Source organism: Onychostoma macrolepis, chromosome 24, assembly GCF_012432095.1.
Source record: "Onychostoma macrolepis isolate SWU-2019 chromosome 24, ASM1243209v1, whole genome shotgun sequence".
Taxonomy (NCBI): domain Eukaryota; kingdom Metazoa; phylum Chordata; class Actinopteri; order Cypriniformes; family Cyprinidae; genus Onychostoma; species Onychostoma macrolepis.
Genome location: NC_081178.1, coordinates 3,619,515 through 3,640,516, shown reverse-complemented (window position 1 = coordinate 3,640,516; position 21,002 = coordinate 3,619,515). Strand labels below are relative to the sequence as shown.

Here is a 21,002-nt window from a genome sequence, read left to right as displayed (position 1 = left end):
GTTACGCTCTGATTTTTGAGACAAATTGATATCAAATCAATCCAAAAACAGTTTTGTAGTTTATGTGTTTTGTTTTTGTAGATTGTAATACAATCATACCGATAAACTGGTTTTATGAAACTACCTCTCAAACTTCATAACTGTCTCATCACTGCATGAGCAGAAGTGAAACTGTTCAGTTCAGAGCGTTGAACCGATCAAACAGTGAAACTGTGAGTTTGGTGTAAATCAGATTTGCATTGACAGCTTTAGTGATTCTGATGGTCTCAGAATAGAGCAGCTCCGTCTCCAGAGACCATGTTCAAACCCCAAGAGCTTCAGTTCACATTTACTGCTAAACGCAGCTGTTCTCAACTATTACAATCCATCAACAGCAGCTGAAACTTTAGTGAAGGAAGGACACACTGATCAATGATGCAGTCGAACACAAATGTAAGGCGTTCAGAAGCTTTATTGAATGAACAGCAATGGCAGCAGATTGAAAGACTGCTTGAGTATTGAGCTGTAAATCACGTGACTGCTGTGAATCCTGCTGCTCTTCACTGGAGAAACATCAGCACTCGGAGCTCTTGAGGAACGAGGTCTCTTGAGCAGCTCCGTCTCCAGAGACCATGTTCAAACCCCAAGAGCTTCAGTTCACATTTACTGCTAAACGCAGCTGTTCTCAACTATTACAATCCATCAACAGCAGCTGAAACTTTAGTGAAGGAAGGACACACTGATCAATGATGCAGTCGAACACAAATGTAAGGCGTTCAGAAGCTTTATTGAATGAACAGCAATGGCAGCAGATTGAAAGACTGCTTGAGTATTGAGCTGTAAATCACGTGACTGCTGTGAATCCTGCTGCTCTTCACTGGAGAAACATCAGCACTCGGAGCTCTTGAGGAACGAGGTCTCTTGAGCAGCTCCGTCATGTGTTACTCTGCAGACGAAGCTGTGCGTCTTCCCAGCGTGCTTTGCTGAGGCTCAGGACGCTGCTGCGGCTGTAGCGTCCGTCCCGCTCGCTCTCTGCGCTGGTCTGAACCCCCTCGGTGACCTCTGACCCGTCCAGCGTCCAGCTCACCTGCGCCCCCTGTGGAGAGTAAGAGCTGAGCAGGCAGAGCAGTGCGGCTGAGTCTCCAGAGATCTGCAGAGAAGAGGGAGGCAGCAGAGACACGGAGGGCTTCACTGCGGGACCAGCTGAAACACACAAACACACACAACACTCAATCATTCACATCTGCAGCTACAATGAGTTAAGGTCGAAAATATTCTCCATTAGCTAAATTAAGTACTATTAAGACATACATGAGACATATAAAAGACTTGTAAAAATACTACATTAAAAACCTGTTAATTAATAACAGCAATTTCCCAGTGTAGATGGTGATAAACTTTAATTAATGTATCAGACATTTCATCTAATTTTACAGAAAATACTGTTAAAGTTTTTGAAAGTAAAAAAGAACAAGTCTGTCAATTACAGATGCGTTTTTTTTTTCATGGATTTTTATTTATTTAGTTTTTTTTACAGTGTATCAAGCATAAGATATATGCATAAATATAAATTAGTTCTCTAAAACAAACATTACTGAAAATTTATGCTAATTTGTTCTTTTTTGAATTAAGCAAAATGTTTAAACTGATTTTATTATGATGTTTCTGGTAAGATTTAGGAAACAAATTTCATTTATGAATTCAGTATATTATTTTATATTTTAACATGTTTATAAACTAAATTTCTTTTTTCCTGATGATGACACCAAAGAAATTTTATTTATTTTGTCTATTTTATCCAACAAAATTAAATATATTAAGAAATAACTGAAAATATCAAACAATATTGCATTTCATTAAACTACAATAAAATGTTAGCATACATTGGGTGTGAAATTTGTAATGTAAAACATTAAAAGTATGAATGTCTAGAAATCAAGAAAACATGGAATATCACCAAATATGACAAATTCATAATATAGACATAATTAATCAATCAATTAATATAATAGAATAAAATTGACAATAAATAAAATGTAATAAGTAAAGCTTTTCAATAATATATTGTAGTAAATTAACAGTATTGTGGTGACCAAATGTTCTTAAATAACCTTATACCTCATTTTAAAACACACATTATATATTTATATTAAATAATTTAAGAAAGACTTACTTCTGATCGTGAGTTTAGTTCCTCCACCAAAAGTCCACCACAGTGCTTCATTCTAGTGAAAGCGTCGTACAAAAACCTCCGTCACACTCAAATAAACACAAACTCCAGCAGACACTCGCACACACTGATATGAGACTCAACATCAGCAATGGATTATTATTAAAAAACAGCCCAAAATGTTAATCTTTAAAAATATAAAAAATTATTATTGCATGAAGGCTGAAATCATTTGTTTCATAATTAGTCCCAAAATGCTTTCATTGCATTTTCAGTACACATGATTTTAAACTCTGCTAATTCCACTTACCTGCTTTATGAAATCTTTAGCAAGATTTAGATCGTCATTCTCTATTAGATGACCTTTGACCTACTATACAGTATCATGGATGATATAGCTAAAATTGGCACAACAGATATTAAATGCTCACTGCATCAAAGTCTGAATGAAACAATAAACTGTGTTTGGAGGGAGAAGCCTGACCCAAAATAACGAAGTACATTATAAATATCTGTTTCTGAAAATGGTAAATGAAAATTTATCAGCAAAGATACTGAACAAATAAAATGGCAAATTGTGTATCTCTGCTGTCTTCAGGTAAATGATCTGGAGTGTGTTTGCATATTGATCAGATGCTTCAGTGCTCTGAGAGTGTTTATAGTGCTGTGAGTTTAACACTTCATCACTGAGAGCTTTTCTCCATTTTAACTGAAAGAACAACCAGCAAGAAGATGATGATCATCAACATCTGTATCTGGACACTCATTCTTTCTGTTCAAGGTTCATTTGACTCCAATTCTGTCAGGACCACTATCGTCAAAAGATAGATACTTCGCATAAAGTTTTGGTTTGGCGGTATGGTTCTGTTCTGTGCAAAAACTCCCTGCCCATCCATGCAGCCTGTCATGAATGAGCAGGGAGAGCAACAATAATAACCCCCCGGGTAAACAGAACATAACAAGGCAGATATCATTAATGTACTTAATGATATTTTAGTGTATTTAATATGATTTAGCAAGGAATATCAGAAAGACAAGTCCTGACTGCGAAAGGAGGAGTTGGGGATGGAGGAGGGTGATTTGCTCCTGAGCAAGCGGAAAAGCTGCTGATTGATACGGAAGAGAGCTTATATAGGAATGCCGCGATAGGTGTTGTATTCCTATAGGTAGATACGATCAGCTGGGAATCAGCTGATGCAAGCTTGACTCACGTGACCTGCCAGAACTAACGCTAACGCTTCATTTCTGTCAGGACCACTATCGTCAAAAGATAGATACTTAGCATAAAGTTTTGGTTTGGCGGTATGGTTCTGTTCTGTGCAAAAACTCCCTGCCCATCCATGCAGCCTGTCATGAATGAGCAGGGAGAGCAACAATAATAACCCCCCCAACACAAACAATAGTCCCGAACCGCCCGACACAACGATAGGCCAGAACCGCCCAAACCGCAACTGATGGCATTCTAAAAGAAGCATATCCTTCTGAAAATAGCAGAGACTGGGGCAGCAGCCCCTTACGGAGAAGGCAGTGAAGGGGTGCTCTTCTTAATAAGCAGCTAAGAAGAGCAGCAAGCCCTTTTTATGCAATACCTGAAAAATATGCAGAAAAATTGGCAGCTAATTGACTCACTAAAAATGACAAACACACGTACTGCAGCCATAGAAGCAAGCAATGAACGGTTCAGAGAGAGAGAGAGATCGCATATTCTACCTGGCCTAAAAGCTTCAGCATCCATTTAAAAACTATAGAAACAGCATATAATAACTCAAATCAACTCAGTTTACAGGTTGTCATCTCCCATTGACATTGTGCTCATGTTACGCGTCTTCAATCTGACAACTAACGTGAGTGAAGACAGAAATCCTTACCAATGCACTCGATAGCTTTGCAACAGCATGTTGCAGTAGTCAGAGAAACTTAAGGAAATAGCAGTCCCAATAACTAGATGAGCCATAAGCAGCAAGCATATTTCGAGAACAATCAGATGGCCTAACAACAGGTTAAATATTAGCTTATTGCTGTTGTGAATTTACCAAGTACAAGTACTTGCAGTACAACCAATAGCTTAAAGAAACAAGCTGGTCTAGCAACAAACATGATACGGAGCACTGGATAAGCCCTAAAAGCAAGCAAAATCCCAATACCCTAACAGCTTTAAAGCAAAGACCTTCTGAAATAACGTAGACTGCGGCAGCATGCCCTTTAAGAAGAACAGAAGCAGCGAAGGGGTGCTCTTCTTTAATCAGCAGCTGAGAAGAGCAACATGCCCCTTTAATGCAGTACAGCATATGGTCAATACCCGACGTTTAGGCAACAACATGTTGCCCTTATCAAGATAATCGTTATCATTATAACCTTTGGTAGCAAGATCTACATACTGCCCTTTAAGTATCAAGCACGTTACAGGTACACTGATTAAAGCAACAGCATATCAAATAGAAATAAAATAGATAAGTTTAATGAAACAGAATTCCCAATACTAGATGAGTCTTAAGCAGCAACCGGTTTCATATCAGACAGCCTTAACAACATTAAAAACAAGCCTCGCTGCGGTAGGTTTACAGAGTAATGTTACCAGTGTGACAAAATACAACCAATGAGCCTAAAGCAACAGCATGCCTAGCAAACAAACATGTTACTGAACAACTGCCTTAACAACGAGCAATATTTGACGACAGCATAATTGCCAACATAGCATAAGGCAATGAGAATGAAATAAGAACTTTGCTTAGCTTCGTGAAGACATTCAGAGATGAATAAAGGGTTAATGTTCATTTTACGTGGATGCTTTAACCCTCCTGATATCTTTACTTCTACCAGCGGGGAAGCAGATCTCGTGTAAAAGCGTTGTTGATGCAGTCACATTAGCACAACTTCAGCGATGATTTGCGGGCATTGCAGGCGAAGAGTCTATGTCAGTGATATTACGCTATGAGAAGCAGTACTTGAGAAGCTTATATCGATCGCGGCGAATTCGCGTTCAAGTTCACAAACTTGTTGAATCTGGTGAGAACCCCGTGGGAACGAACCCCTGAAAATTCCTGACTGAAAGCTTTCCCGTAGAGATGGAATTCGCCGTCTGATTTGCTCCTGAGCAAGCGGAAAAGCTGCTGATTGATACGGAAGAGAGCTTATATAGGAATGCCGCGATAGGTGTTGTATTCCTATAGGTAGATACGATCAGCTGGGAATCAGCTGATGCAAGCTTGACTCACGTGACCTGCCAGAACTAACGCTAACGCTTCATTTAATAACTCAAAATGTGATTTATATGCATGTGTTAGATGGATTTTGTTCTGGATACTTTAATAACTGTTGCCATTATCATCTTATGAAATGTCATTCACAGAAACTGCAGGACAAATTTCTGTGACCCAGACTCCCTCAGCAGCAGCTGCTCAACCAGGAGAAACAGTTACTATAAACTGTCAGACTAGCAGAGGAATTGGAGATCGTTCAGCGGGTTGTGGCTCCTGTCTCGCCTGGTATCTGCAGAAACCTGGAGAAGCTCCTAAACTCCTCATTTATAGCATTAGATCACGGCAGTCAGGAACTCCATCTAGATTCAGTGGCAATGGAGCAAATTATGGAACAGATTTCACTCTGACCATCAGTGGAGTCCAGACTGAAGATGCTGGACATTATTACTGTCTGAGTGTACACTGGATCAGTAGTAGCTGGGTGTTCACACAGTGATAAAGAGTCGTACAAAAACCTCCGTCAGTCAGAGTCACAGAGACTGAACTGATCCTGCAGCTGCTCAAACACTATCACTCACTACTGACACACAGAGACAAACACAGCAACTACACATGAGCTCAGAACCGAGTTAGGAGTCAAATCAGCTCCATTAGACTGTGATCTGTCCTGTGACAGACGGGTTTGACTCAGCTATGCTCAGAATCAGAAAAAACACAGGGTGTAAGCTGATATATAGTAAATATAGTAAATAGCTCCTTCATCTCAAGCTGATGAATTTATTACTCATTACTCATTTCTCATGAGCAGAAGTGAAACCGTTTCAGTTCAGAGTGTTGAACCGAGTGTGTTTGCATATTGATCAGATGCTTCAGTGCTCTGAGAGTGTTTATAGTGCTGTGAGTTTAACACTTCATCACTGACACACACAACAATCTTCATCAACATGACCTTCATCATCATCTTCATCTGGACTCTAATGGCTTTTGTTCAAGTTTGATATGAATTCATTTCCTCAAGTATATAATTTAATTTTTGCTGTGATTTTGTTCTTGTTGTGTGTTTCACCGTCACTCAGAGTCCCTCAATGACAGCAGCTCAACCAGGAGAAACAGTGAAAATCAACTGTAGAACCAGCAGAGATGTGCACAGGGATAGTTGGGGAGTTTATTTAGCCTGGTACTCACAGAAACCTGGAGAAGCTCCTAAACTCCTGATTTATAAAGTAAATGTCCTCTAGTCAGGAACTCAAAGTTACCACATCATCAACAGTAAATGGGTGTTTACACAGCGTTAAAGAGTCGTACAAAAACCTCCATGACTGAAAAGATTCTGACTGATACTGCAGCTGCTCAAAAACACTATCACACACTCAACAATTAATTTTACGCACACACACATTTGTTTTTGTGAAAAGTGGGGACATCCCATAGGCGTAATGGTTTTTATACTGTACAAACTGTATGTGCTATTGCCCTACACCAACCCTACACCTAACCCTACCCCTTACAGGAGACTGTCTGCTATTTCAGATTTTCAATACACTCCACTCTGTATGATTTATAAGCGTTTTGAAAAGTGGAGACATGGGGTAATGTCCTGAAAAGTCACCTTCTCCTTGTAATACCTCTCATAGCCTTGTCATTATACAAATTTATGTCCTCATTTTGTCACAAAAACGCGCACACACACACACACACATATATACAGTATATATATATATATATCCCTATAATAATAATTTATTCTTTTAGTGTCCATTTCATTAATTTAACATATTTAATATTGGGGCATCCAAGTTATTTGACATTTGAACATTTAAAAAGTAACGCAATAGTTACTTTCCCTGGTAAATAGTTACTTTTATAATGATGTAACTCAGTTACTAACTCAGTTACTATTTGTGAGAAGTAACTAGTAACTATAACTAATTACTTGTGTGTATATATATATATATTTTTTTTTCCAGATGTGAAGACTTGTTCAATGCAAAGCTGAACACGACCACAAAACTTTAACAAATGCCGTTGCAAACAGAAGTTAATCTAAACCTGTCAATCATAACAGAAGAAAAGCATATGTAAATGGTTGCTTACGAGAATCTTCCTCTGGCGTCCCTCCATCACTCCATCTCCACCTGTGTTCATTTTAATTCACTGAAGAAATCCTGATGTACTTAGAACTTGAGTCTCATTATAGCGACAGAGCCTCCATCATAAACAAGACAAATGTATTTAGCTGCAGCATTAGTGCTGAGGATTTTACAACAACTCACACAAGTTACAATGTTGTTATGTCAGTAGATGGCGATGACTAAGATTGAGTGAGTTAATGAATCATTAACTCGACAGATTCATTAAAAACACTGATTTATTTAAAAAAAAAAAATGAAATAAGGGACTGCCTTTATGAGTGATTCGTTGATTCATTCACTCACTCAAATGCTTCATTCAAAAGACTGATTCATTTAGGAACAATTGTTGCTCAGAGTCGTGCTGTGGTTTCTTAAATTGAGGTTTGTTTGAAAAGTATTCCAGTTGGACGAACAAATCAAAGACAGACAAAATAACTGTTGATATTGTGTCTAAAATGTAAATCACTCAAAATTAAGTTCTTGTTTGCTAAATTGTTGCACAAAAGCAGTATATCTCACTCACAATCATGCCAATATTTCGAAAGAAAACAGCGCTCTTACTCGTGTGATGTTGCTTTATATTAATAAAGGATTATATGAACATGGCCATGGTATTAACATGGTAACTCAGCACATTAAACCAACTTAAACTTAATAGAGAGTGTGTTTTACATGAGCGACACACGCTTCAGTGCTCTGCATGTGTTTATAACTCTGTCAAACATCAAACATGATCAACAACTGAATCTACAACCAACAAAAATGACTTTCATCATCATATTGATCTGGACGCTGGCAGTATTACGTCGAGGTTTGTGTCAGTAAAGATATATTTGTTATTTTTATGTGTGTTGTGAAGATATATGGTTGTAAAAGTGTTTCTAATATTTCTCATTTGACAGAATCTATTGAGCAGGTGACAGTGACTCAGACTCCCTCAGAGCTGCTCGCTCAAACTGGACAATCAGTCACTGTAACCTGTACATTTAACAGTGATCCAGACTGTTGCTCAATGATTGTCCTATCATCGGGCAGTGAGCGAATATATAAATTCATGGGTGAGGTAGTATAGGGTCACGAGTCATGCCCCCTTGCTTTCTGCATCATATTTAGTCGCCATCCAGGTATGTTGGATAATGTTGGCTGTGTTGTTAGTTGTACTCTGAAGCTCTTATTTGTGTACTTTCTTATAGAATGGCATGTTGAAGGAAACCTGTGGCTGGTGTTTGGCTGAGGTTGCCCCGCTGCAGGTAAGTGAGTCGGTCGCGAGGTGTCCTCTATTTAATAATGCGTTCATGTTTTAGCTGTGTTTTTTTGTTGTATTCATTTATAGTCAGAGTTTTGAGCGAGACCGTTTCAGCATGACGGGTACGGGTGTTCACCTAACATTACGGACGCGTTCTGTCCCTCCGTCAAACCCATTGTCTCCCAGATAGACTGAATGAGCTCTCAGCTTCCCAGCACATTGTTTGTCTGCCTGACTGATTGGATTTCAGAACTAACTTGTACGATATGTGTATTTTAAACTTATTATAGTTGATATTCTGATTTTTATAATTATTTGGTATTCACTGAGGGTCTGTCTGATCTGTCTAAATTGTAAATTCACTGCAGGAATTCAGTGGCGTCGCTACGTGTGATTTAGCTTCCCTGTTGTTGGTGATACGTGGGAACTATCATCTGAAGACGCTGTTGCTTTGTTTTGGTTAAACTTTTTTTGTAATTTCATTTTCGTTGTGGTTGTCGAAGCCTCTGTGTGCGTGTTTCTTGGTTTACAAACATTTTTCTTTTTGTCTTTCTTTTTTGATTTGTAATTGATTGGACGCCTTTATTGTGAAACGTGTTTGCTTGTTGTGAGTTTGTTTAACGTTTGTTTAATGAGTTTGGTCTCATTTTGCTCAATTACCTTTTTGTTGTTGTTCTGTGTTTGTGCTATGTTGAGTTGTTGAGGTGTTGTGAGTCTGTTAATGTTTGTGCTCTTTGGCTGAGTTTTGTTTTGTGTTGTCGTAGTAGCAACATTTTAATATACTGATAATTTTTTTCAGATAATTTATGGTTTATCTCTTCTACTCTCAACTCATTTTTTAATCCATGATATTTATGATTATGTATTTTAATAGTGCATAATTTCTTACTAATTATACATTCATATTCCAAAAAGCATCAGCGGGACATAAAGATGTTGCAGCTTGAATAGTTTATTCATCATCTTCCAATCAAAAGTCTCCATCCCTTGTTACAGTTAATTCATGTTGTATAAATCTTATAAAACTACCGCTCAAACTTCATTACTGTCTCATGACTCCATCAGCAGAAGTGAAACTGGTTCAGAGCGTTTAACCAATCAAACAATGAAACTGAGTTTCAGTTTTGAATTTTCATGGATATTAAAAAAAACATAAAGCATTTATTCAGTTTTCCACTTGCTATAGTAAATATGTTAATCTAACCAACCTGATCTCACAGAATTCCGTGTAATGTTCACGGATTTAATTAACCTCCGAATCTGTGGTGGCATCACGGAATCGCCGAAAAATCCGTGATGTGCTCACAGAAGTGATACCAATGTAAGTCAGTGACAGGCATCAGCCGTGCTCCACGCACGGATTCACTGGTTCAACACTTTAAATATGCCGACGCGATAATTTATCGTCATCATTATTGTTCAGAACTGGGTAGGTTTAGGGTAGGGGTGGGGTCAGGTACTCCAGTGAAAGTATAACTGCATCGGAGTCACTCTTTTTACGTGGTCCGATGCAGCGCTGGTGTTGAACCAGTGAATCCGTGCATGGACCACGGCTGATGCCTTCTGTGAGCACATCACGGAATTTTCGGCGATTCCGTGATACCACCACAGATTCGGGGTTAATTAAGTCCGTTAACATTACACGGAATTCTGTGAGATCAGGTTGATCTAACACACTTTATCTTCAATTTATCTTCAACACAATATCTATCACTTTATCTAACACTATATTTGTGAGGTTCACAATGTTTCATCATGTATCTGCAGGTGTTTTCATGGTCCATTGGGTGAAGTTTCTAAAATATTTTTTAAATGTGAGTTAAAGCCCTGATACAAAGATAGACCTGAAACAAAAATCACAAAAAAGAACACAAGGACATGAAGCTTCAATTGTATTTTATTTAATGAGTAAATTTTAATAAAATCACCACTGAATGATAAAGCACACAGAGTCTTGTATGAAGCACAGAAAGCAGAGCAGCTGCAGATGAGAGCGACTGAAGCTGGATGTGGAGAATGAAGGAGTCGCTCATGTGCTGTTAGTCTCCATGTGAGACATGAGTGAGAAGAGCAGCAGATCTACTCTGAACACTGCTGTCTCGTCACGTGTCCAGTGAGCGCAGGCTGGCCGCTCCGTGTGGCCTCACAGCTCACTGAGACGCTCTCCATCCACTCCTGCTCAGAGAGAGTCAGGCTGCTGCTCCAGCTGTACAGACCGTCCTTCTCCAGGAGCCCAGCGCTGCTCTCCTGAGACCTGCTGCTCCCGTCCACCTTCCAGCTCAGGCTCCAGTCTGACGGGAAGCCCTTGCTGGCCACACACACCAGTGTCGCTGTCTTCTTTGAGGAGATCTCTGCACTGGAGGGCGGCAGGACGCTCACTTTAGGACGAGTGACGCCTGACAAACACACAACACTCAACTCAGTCAAGAAGAAAGCACTTCTCTCCTTTCAGACTCAGAAAAAAATATATGAACAATTAATACAGTGATAGTTTTTCGTAGTCATGTTTGCACCATTAAACTGCAAGACATCTGAATGGTATTTTAGCAACAAAAGTTTGGTTAAATATATTGAAGAGTCATTTTAATTATGAACTGTAATGTAAGTCATTTTGATCAAAAACATCAAAGATCAGATGTGAATAAACATAACTGCAAGAATTCATTGACATTTTTGATGACAGCATGAGAAAATGGGGTAAAAAGAGTTTGAAAAAAAGTTTTAAAAAAACACAGAAAATATTATGTTTGTCTGGTATGTCTACTATAAATTATTAACCTGTCAAATATGAACAAAAACACATTTAAGCAGCTAGAATTTCCTTATTGAAAATATATGCAGGCTTTACTTAGAATTCAACACGAATCTGAAAATTTAATCACTGTTTAATTTTACTGTCTTAATTTTCATGTAAAATCAAAATGGTGCCAAAATGACAAACTAATGTACTTTTGATTTCAGTTCACATTTTTAACCTTTTAGGATTAAATTATCAATGAGGAAAAAGAGCTGAAGCTGTGAAAACTCATAAAATCAAATTATTAAGAAATAACAGAAATTATTATAGCTGACCGGATGAAATCAAATATGCCATGAGAATGAAAACTGTTTAATGTTGATTGCCAAACATTCAATGTGAACTAAAAATAAAACTCATATATATAAATATAAAAAAAATATTAAAAGTGTTTAACAGTCGGTTGTTGTAATAATAATTAAATTATTAAATTATTTACTTACTGCCAACATCCAGTTTAGTGCCGCTGCCGAAAGTCCACCACAGAGACACAAACTAATAGAGCAGCTGAACAAAAACCTCCTGAACGCTTCACTAACTGCACAAACACACATCAACTGAGTCTCCAACAAACACATCCACTCACAGCACAAACTACTCTCATTTATTTCTTCTGCTTTATGCAGTCTGTGTTATTACTAAAGCATGAACCTGAATTTGTGGCAAAAATGAACATTTTGTATCATTTGACGTGACTCACAATCAAACTCAGTTGATTCAGTGATTGACAGAGACACGTGTGATGATCCTCATGTCTGTTAAAACAGGAGCATCCATGGATTTGCTGTTAAATTTAGGAATTAACAGTCATGTTTCTATCCAACTACAGTCAAAAATATTCTCAGTCTCACAGGAGCGAGTCAGAATAATTTACTAAAGTAGGTCTTGTAGATGAATTCACAATCAAATTAATGTGTGATTTTAACAGTTTTGCTATTAAATGATTGCACGTTATGAAAAAGACTTCATTTTACTAGATTTTTAAAATAATTCTTTATTAACTAAGACTGAACGACTGTCTTCAGGTAAATGATCTGGAGTGTGTTTGCATATTGATCAGATGCTTCAGTGCTCTGAGAGTGTTTATAGTGCTGTGAGTTTAACACTTCGTCACTGACACACACAACAATCTTCATCAACATGACCTTCATCATCATCTTCATCTGGACTCTCACAGCGTTTGCTCAAGGTTTGTGGAGCATAGGTTTGATATGAATTCATTTCTTCAAGTATATTGTCAAAGTTTTGAGTTGATTTTCTTCTTGTTGTGTTTCAGAGTGTAGAGGACAGATCACCGTCACTCAGAGTCCCTCAACGACAGCAGCTCGACCAGAAGAAACAGTCAAAATCAACTGTAAAACCAGCACAGATGTGTTCAGATGGAGTGATGGGGATGAAGAGCTAGCCTGGTACTTACAGAAATTTGGTGAAGCTCCGAAACTCCTGATTTATTATGCAAAAAAACTCTACACTTTCACTCCATCTAGATTCAGTGGCAGTGGATCTAACAGTGATTTTACTCTGACCATCAGTAGAGTCCAGACTGAAGATGCTGGACATTATTACTGTCAAAGAGTCGTACAAAAACCTCCGTCAGTCAGAGTCACAGAGACTGAACTGATCCTGCAGCTGCTCAAACACTATCACTCACTCAGTGTAGAAACACAAATATGATCCTAATATCAATTTAGTTGTATTTCATTAGTATTTTTAAAATAGAAATAATTTTTAACAATCAGATTTTTTTCTTTCTTATAATACAGTCATACTGTAAAGTGCATAACCAGCATATTAACGCAGTCGCTGCTTGAATTGTTTATTCATCATCTTCCACATAAACCAGAGTAACAAATTAACCAGAATTCAGTGCCAACACCTATAAAACCATGATCAAATGCTCCACCATCCCAAAATCAGTCTGGTCTAGTGGATTCACTTGTTTCCTCAAGGTATGGATTACAAATCCTGCCAAATGGGCAGATGATGTTCTCTCACAATAACACTATAATTATAGTCAAACGAAAGTACAACATTAATATCAAGTCAGTGTGCGGCCGCTAGTACTGAAGTAAAGCACTTTAAGAAACTTTACTGTTATTTTTATGATATAAAATACTAGCCTTGTTTATTTTGGTGAGCAGAAGACATTTAAGGGGTCTTATGTTATAGCTGAATTTTTTTTTCTTCATTTGCATATGAGACTTTGAGGAAACTGAATGAGTCAGATAATATTGTTGTATTTAATTAGTTCACTGAGTTATCACGGTCATTGAAACCTGAAAAATAAGAGTGAATTGCACATTTGTTATATTTGCACTCTTTGTTATATTTCAAGCAGCCTGTATGTACATATACATGTGTTTGCTTTTAAGTTATTTGGTAAAATAATCAGAATCAGAATCAGCTTTATTCGCTAAGTGTGCGCAAACACACAAGGAATTTGTTGTGGTTTTTAAGAAGCTCTTGGTACATACATGCATACCAACCTGGTCTCATGGGATTTACGTACCTGGGTGCACTTTTTAGCGTGACATGAAATATACATGATATCCTTAATCAATCTGAAGTAGTTTATGTGAGCTGGTTCAGTTGTGTTTGATGAGGGTCGGAGCTGAACTTTACAGGGAAGTATATCTCCAACAGGACTGGGTACCCCTGCATTAAAAAAAAATACATAATCAAATAATTAATTAATCATAAAAATTGTGAATCAATTCTGAATTAACAAAAATCATTCATGAAAATAATCAAAATCTATGAATCATGATTCGATTCACATTGCTGTCTACTTAAATATTCACCACTATTGGGTCCAGTCACATATGCATTTGTCTCCATCCAGTGAAATTACTCATTAAAACAGTTTTGAACTGAGCTCAAAAGAATGCAAGAAGTCATAAGCATCAGTTACTTATAAGCAAAGCAAAATGGTGTTTTTGCTGTCTTCAGGTAAATGATCTGGAGTGTGTTTGCATATTGATCAGATGCTTCAGTGCTCTGAGAGTGTTTATAGTGCTGTGAGTTTAACACTTCATCACTGAGAGCTTTTCTCCATTTTAACTGAAAGAACAACCAGCAAGAAGATGATGATCATCAACATCTGTATCTGGACACTCATTCTTTCTGTTCAAGGTTAATTTAATCTATTAATAACTCATAATGTGATTTATGTGCATGTGTTTGATGGTAAAACGGATTTTGTTCTGGATACTTTAATAAGTTTTGTGATTATTATCTTATGAAATGTCATTCACAGAAACTGCAGGACAAATTTCTGTGACTCAGACTCCCTCAGCAGCAGCTGCTCAACCAGGAGAAACAGTTACTATAAACTGTCAGACTAGCAGAGGAATTGGAGATCGTTCATGGGGTTGTGGCTCCTGTCTCGCCTGGTATCTGCAGAAACCTGGAGAAGCTCCTAAACTCCTCATTTATTACATTAATTCACGGCAGTCTGGAACTCCATCTAGATTCAGTGGCAATGGAGCAGATTATGGAACAGATTTCACTCTGACCATCAGTGGAGTCCAGACTGAAGATGCTGGACATTATTACTGTCAGAGTGTACACTGGATCAGTAGTAGCTGGGTGTTCACACAGTGATAAAGAGTCGTACAAAAACCTCGGTCAGTCAGAGTCACAGAGACTGAACTGATCCTGCAGCTGCTCAAACACTATCACTCACTACTGACACACAGAGACAAACACAGCAACTACACATGAGCTCAGAACCGAGTTAGGAGTCAAATCAGCTCCATTAGACTGTGATCTGTCCTGTGACAGACGGGTTTGACTCAGCTATGCTCAGAATCAGAGAAAACAGAGTGTGTAAAGTGATATCAAAGCAAACAACCAATAATGGCACCACATGTTGTGTTAATTTTGTACATTGTAACACACTCATATCTCATTTTGAAGTCATAAAGTCAGCCGCAACATAAAGAGTTTCTTGAGCAGTATCTCAGCTCCTTCAAATCAAGCTGATGATGAATTTATTACTCATTACTCATGAGCAGAAGTGAAACTGTTCAGTTCAGAGCGTTGAACCGATCAAACAGTGAAACTGTGAGTTTGGTGTAAATCAGATTTGCATTGACAGCTTTAGTGATTCTGATGGTCTCAGAATAGAGCAGCTCCGTCTCCAGAGACCATGTTCAAACCCCAAGAGCTTCAGTTCACATTTACTGCTAAACGCAGCTGTTCTCAAACTATTACATTCCACCAAAACCATTTAGTTATAATGAAATTGGTCTTTAAAACAGTGTTTTTTTTTAATTCTGTGAGATCATGTTGCAACATAATTCAAGTCATTAGCATCAGTTGCTTACTAGCAGAGCTGTTGCATAAATAAAATGACAAACGGGCACAACTAATGTCTAAAGGGTTAAAAGTTAAGTTGTAAAGTTATAAAAGTATATGGTAAGGTTATAGTGAGTGTTTGCATATTGATCAGATGCTTCAGTGCTCTGAGAGTGTTTATAGTGCTGTGAGTTTAACACTTCATCACTGACACACACAACAATCTTCATCAACATGACCTTCATCATCATCTTCATCTGGACTCTCACAGTGTTTGCTCAAGGTTTGATATGAATTATACATACAGTATATACGCACACACACACACACACACACACACACACAATGTAAAATGTAGTTGCAAACATAATTTCATCTAAACCTATCGATCATAAAGCAAGAGCAGCATATAAACGACTGTTTATGTCACTCTCCAGTGAGATTCAATCTTCTTCCAGCGTCCCTCATAACTCCATCTCCACCTAGGCTATGTTCATTTTACTTCACTGAAGAAATCCTGATGTACTTAGAGCTCGAATCTCGTGACGGAGACACAGAGCCTCCATCATGAACACAACAAATACCAGGTGTTTAGCTGCAGCATTAGTGCTGAGGATTTTACAACGACTCACACAAGTTGCAATCTTCTGTTAGTAGATGGTAATGACTAAAACAGATTGAGTGAGTTAATGAATCATTAACTCAACCGATTCGTTCAAAACACTGATTCATTCAAAAACTAAATAAGGGACTGCCTTTATGAGTGATTCATCAATACATTCACTCAAATGCTTCATTCAAAACACTGATTCATTTAGGAACTACTGTTGCTCAGAGTCGTGCTGTGGTTTATTCGATTGAGGTTTGTTTGAAAAGTATTTCAGTTGGCTGAACAAATCAAAGATAGACAAAATAACTGTTGATATTGTGTCTAAAATGTAGATCACGCAATATTAACTTCTTGTTCATTAAATTGTTGCAAAAAAGCAATATCTCACTCAGAAAAACAGCGCTCTTACTTGTGTGATGTTGCTTTATATTAATAAAGGATTACATTAACATGGCCATGGAATTACTGTAACATGATACAGTAACTGAGCACATTAAACCAACTTAAACTTCTTGACATTCTCCTGAATTTGCATAGAGTGTGTTTTACATGAGCGACACAAACTTCAGTGCTCTGCATGTGTTTATAACTCTGACAAACATCAAACATGATCAACAGCTGTTTTTCACTCTAACTGAACCTACAACTAACAAAAATGACTTTCATCACCATATTGTTCCCCTATCAAAAGCTACTCTCGATGCTGCGCTGAAAGCGCTATGGGAACATTCTTTGTTCGACCGGTTGTTGAAGCACGTGTGTCAAACACGCCAAGAATTGGCTTAAATAACCTCGGTTAGGTGACGTCACTCGATTACGAACACCTGGAGGTTATAAATAGATGTGACGCGGAAACATCCTCAGGTCTTTTGTCTTCAAGGACCGCATTGTTGTGTGCGTGTGTGTGTGAAAAAGAAAGCACGATTAAAAAAAAAAAAAAAAAGGCAAAGCAGGAAGCGAGCAGTTAGATATAGATATATATAGATATATATATAAAGGTAGCTGCTCAGTATGGCAGATCGGCAGAGGAGACGTTTACCTCCTTGTCAGAGGCGATGCTGACGATGATCTCCATGCTTTCTGCTTTGAGTGTTTGGGGGAAGAGCACGCGATCCTCGGGCTCGAGGGCGAGTGCGAGCACTGCGATCTCCTCTCGATCAAAGTGCTTCGCGCGCGGCTCGCCTTCTTTAAAAGCTCGTGGGGATCGCGTGCCGATCTGACCGAGGCGCGTGAGACGGACTTGCCCCTTTCTCTCGCGCTCTCGCCAGATCATGAAGCTCTCGCGTCCGTTTCTCAAGCGCGCTTCGGCGCTTCTTCTGAACGGGCCGAGGAGACTTCATCTCTTGCTTCTGGGGAGGTGGAGAGTGCCACCTCAGAGCACTCCTCTCGTGATGAGAAAGCATATGAGGAGTTACTCGGGCAGTCGATCGGTTACACCTAGACTGGCCGCAGGAGCAAGAGTTCCCCAAGCGCTCAAAGTTAGACGACAGATATCTGTCGGGTGGTCGGGGCCTCAGCGACGGTCTCTCCCCTTTCTCGGTGACCTCCATGACGAGTTAACTCGTTCATGGAACAAGCCATATTTGTCCCGTGTTTTTGTGCCTTCGACGTCGATCTACTCAACTATCGTTGATGCAAAGGCACGGGGCTATATGATGATGCCCCAGATTGAAGAGACGCTCGCGGGCTATCTCTCTCCTGGGACCTCATCATCACTGAAGAAAGCAACTCTCCCCACCAAGCCATGCAGAGTAACATCTTCATTGGTGGGGAAAGCCTTTCAGGCAGCGGGTCAGGCTGGTACTGCTTATTTTCACACTATGGCAGTTTTGCAGGCATACCAGGCTGACCTGCTGAAAGACTTGAGCACTGGCGGGTCAATTGACGAGAAGGCGTTTTTAGAACTTCGCCGGGCCACAGATTTGTCTCTTCGTGCGACCAAGCAGACGGCCCGTGCTATCGGCCGTTCTATGGCTGCAATGGTTTCCACGGAGAGACATCTGTCCCAGCCGGCATTTCAACGTTGATTCACCGTTGAAACAACGTCAGGTACCTTGGTTGAATCAACGTTGAATCACCTTTCGGTTTTGCAAAACGGATCAACGTTTATATTGTGACGTCGTTTCACCGCGGAACTAACAACGTTGATTCACCGTTGAAATCGCGACGTTGTTTCACTCTTACCTTACGGATCAACGTTGATATTGTGACCCTGTTTCACCGGCGTACCTTTCAACGGTCGATCGTCGTTAAATATCCAACCAAGCATTCACTTTGGAAATTGTTAATATTGCAATTTAGCTGAAACGTCAACACTGAGATGTAAACTATGATTTTCGGCGCATATTTCGTGTTTTCAGTAACTAATAAAACTTGCTGTACATCAATCGGACGGCATTAAAAAAAAACATTCTAACAATTAGATGTCCATAAATCTGCAGTGATGAGATGCTTCATTTTCTAAAGAAAAACTTTTGAACAATTATGCCAAATGGAAAAATAATTTTCTTAGAATTTAAATATACAGTATATAGGAACACTTTTACTCCGTTTACTCAAACTATATGTAACTAAATTAAATCTCCACACATGTAAATGTTTTCATTATCGAGATTATAATTGGCCTCTTCATAATAAATAGAATACAAACAACATTTGGACACTAAAAAACTGGAAAACTCTCCAGACAATGTAACTTAAAAACAGCGACAATATAAACTGACTTTATATTAATAAGAGTACATTTATCAACACCAGTTCAGCATGAACCAACAAAATTATGAATGCTTATGATGTTTCTGGCACATAAATGAAAGATTATCCTTCTGTAAGCATCCAGGGTCAAAATATTATGCACAAATATGCAAGTCTTAGTAGGCATACAACACACTGTATTTAAATATTTAAGATCCATCATTAACTATGTACAATTTCTCAACTAATCACATTCTCCTCTATTCAACCAATCAAATTGGTGTTTGGTAAAGAGTTTTTGGCTCAAAGTCTGCATTTAAAGTCACACCAGAGGTGTTCAGCTTGGATTAGGACTTGGCTTTCTGCAGACCAGTCAAGTTCTTCCACACTGACTCAATCAATCATTTCTTTTTGAACCTTGCCTTATACACAGAGACATTGTCATGTTAGTATAGAAAAGGGTCCTGTCCAAACTGTTGCTTTAAAATTAGAAGCACACAATTCCCTAGAATATCATTATATGCTTAAACATTAAAGATTTGTACTCATGGAAATTGCTAAAGTAGTCAAACCTGTTCATTAGAAGGGGGTGACCCAATACTTTTGGCAATATAGTGTATATATATATGAAGAGTTCAGATGCAAAAGCCTCTAAGTGCCATCTAAAATGAGCATTTTGATCAGGCTGCTATGTTTAGGTTCAGTTATTTTACTCTAATGGCAATATATAGGTCCTTTTCTATGCAATTAAAATGAAATAACTGAACATAAATATAGCAGCTTGAGAAAATGCTCATTTTAGAAGAAAATTTCAGATGGCATTTAGAGGCTTTTGCATCTGAACTCTTCATAAAATATATATATATATATATATATATATATATATGATATAGTTTTCATTATATCTAAAAATCAGGTAATATCTCCATGCACCTAACTCTAAAGAGAACATATAATATGCTAGTAGACAGCAGTCCTTGTGCGTGAGAAGTCTGGTGTGGAGGCTGGATCTGGAGCTGAATTCTGTCCAGGTCGTCACAACATCTCTTGATTTTCTGTCTTCACAAAAGCCTGAAACACAAGTCAAACATTAACAATAATTGTTATGAATGTAATGTGAAGCTTTTACATTCACAATGCTCATTTTGATCTTGGTGGTGAAGTGTGCAGAAAATTCGGCTGGACTGAAATGTAGTCTTTGGTGAACAGTTTTCAAGAGTGCAAATAAGATTTTAAGTTTTAACACTAGAACCGCCAGGGGGTAAATTTGACCTGTGGCTGTTTTTCAAATGTACATAACAGATTTTCAACAAAACATTCAAGTCTTCCAGTCATTGGCTTTTCCTAAAATTATGTAATTTACAATCCAATGTTGTTAAAAATTATTTAGATAAACCAGATAAAAACCCAGAGCTTTCAGACCTATAAGTGCATACGGATCAAATTTACCCGCTATATAATGCATGTATTTTCACGCTGTCATTTTCTTGACGCTTGTGTTTTAACATCGTACATTTCTAGGCAATGCCTTTCACTCACCGATTTAGCGGTTATCAGTTTAAAAAATAATGTCAAAATGACTAAAAGAAGGCGATTTATGGAAGGTCGGTATTAGAAACACTAAATTCCATGAGTGATGTAGAGTCTGATGGTTAAGTTATGCGTCCTGGGTCGGCTCAGCATCTGACGGCTCATCTGACAGTGATCCAGACTTCATATTTAGATGTTTTAGCCTAACGTTACTCATAATTGGTCAAACTTTGGTTTTATTATTTCATTTTTGTCTTGCCATATCGTTTATTGTCTGCTACTGTGTTGCTATTTATTCTAGTCTGGCTGTTTCCTGAAGAAAAAAAATCTAAAAAAATCTATTAC

General features: G+C 38.3%; 5 gene segments (V, D, J or C); 3 read left to right on the top strand and 2 right to left on the bottom strand.

Annotated features, from left to right (window-relative positions):
• Window positions 1-747: 747 nt before the first annotated feature.
• LOC131533781 (Ig lambda chain C region-like) lies at window positions 748-7,533 on the bottom strand. The segment is given in 3 exon segments: window positions 748-1,182; window positions 2,153-2,204; window positions 7,444-7,533. Coding segments are annotated over 3 exon segments (418 nt in total).
• On the top strand, window positions 2,160-5,845 carry LOC131533788 (Ig kappa chain V region 3547-like). The segment is given in 2 exon segments: window positions 2,160-2,930; window positions 5,499-5,845. Coding segments are annotated over 2 exon segments (396 nt in total).
• Window positions 7,534-10,606: 3,073 nt separating the features above from the next.
• On the bottom strand, window positions 10,607-12,128 carry LOC131532827 (Ig lambda chain C region-like). The segment is given in 3 exon segments: window positions 10,607-11,123; window positions 11,968-12,019; window positions 12,111-12,128. Coding segments are annotated over 3 exon segments (387 nt in total).
• LOC131533779 (immunoglobulin kappa variable 4-1-like) lies at window positions 11,973-14,014 on the top strand. The segment is given in 2 exon segments: window positions 11,973-12,713; window positions 12,801-14,014. Coding segments are annotated over 2 exon segments (447 nt in total).
• A 449-nt stretch (window positions 14,015-14,463) lies between these two features.
• On the top strand, window positions 14,464-15,440 carry LOC131533787 (Ig kappa chain V region 3547-like). The segment is given in 2 exon segments: window positions 14,464-14,656; window positions 14,781-15,440. Coding segments are annotated over 2 exon segments (396 nt in total).
• The last annotated feature ends 5,562 nt before the right edge of the window (window positions 15,441-21,002 follow it).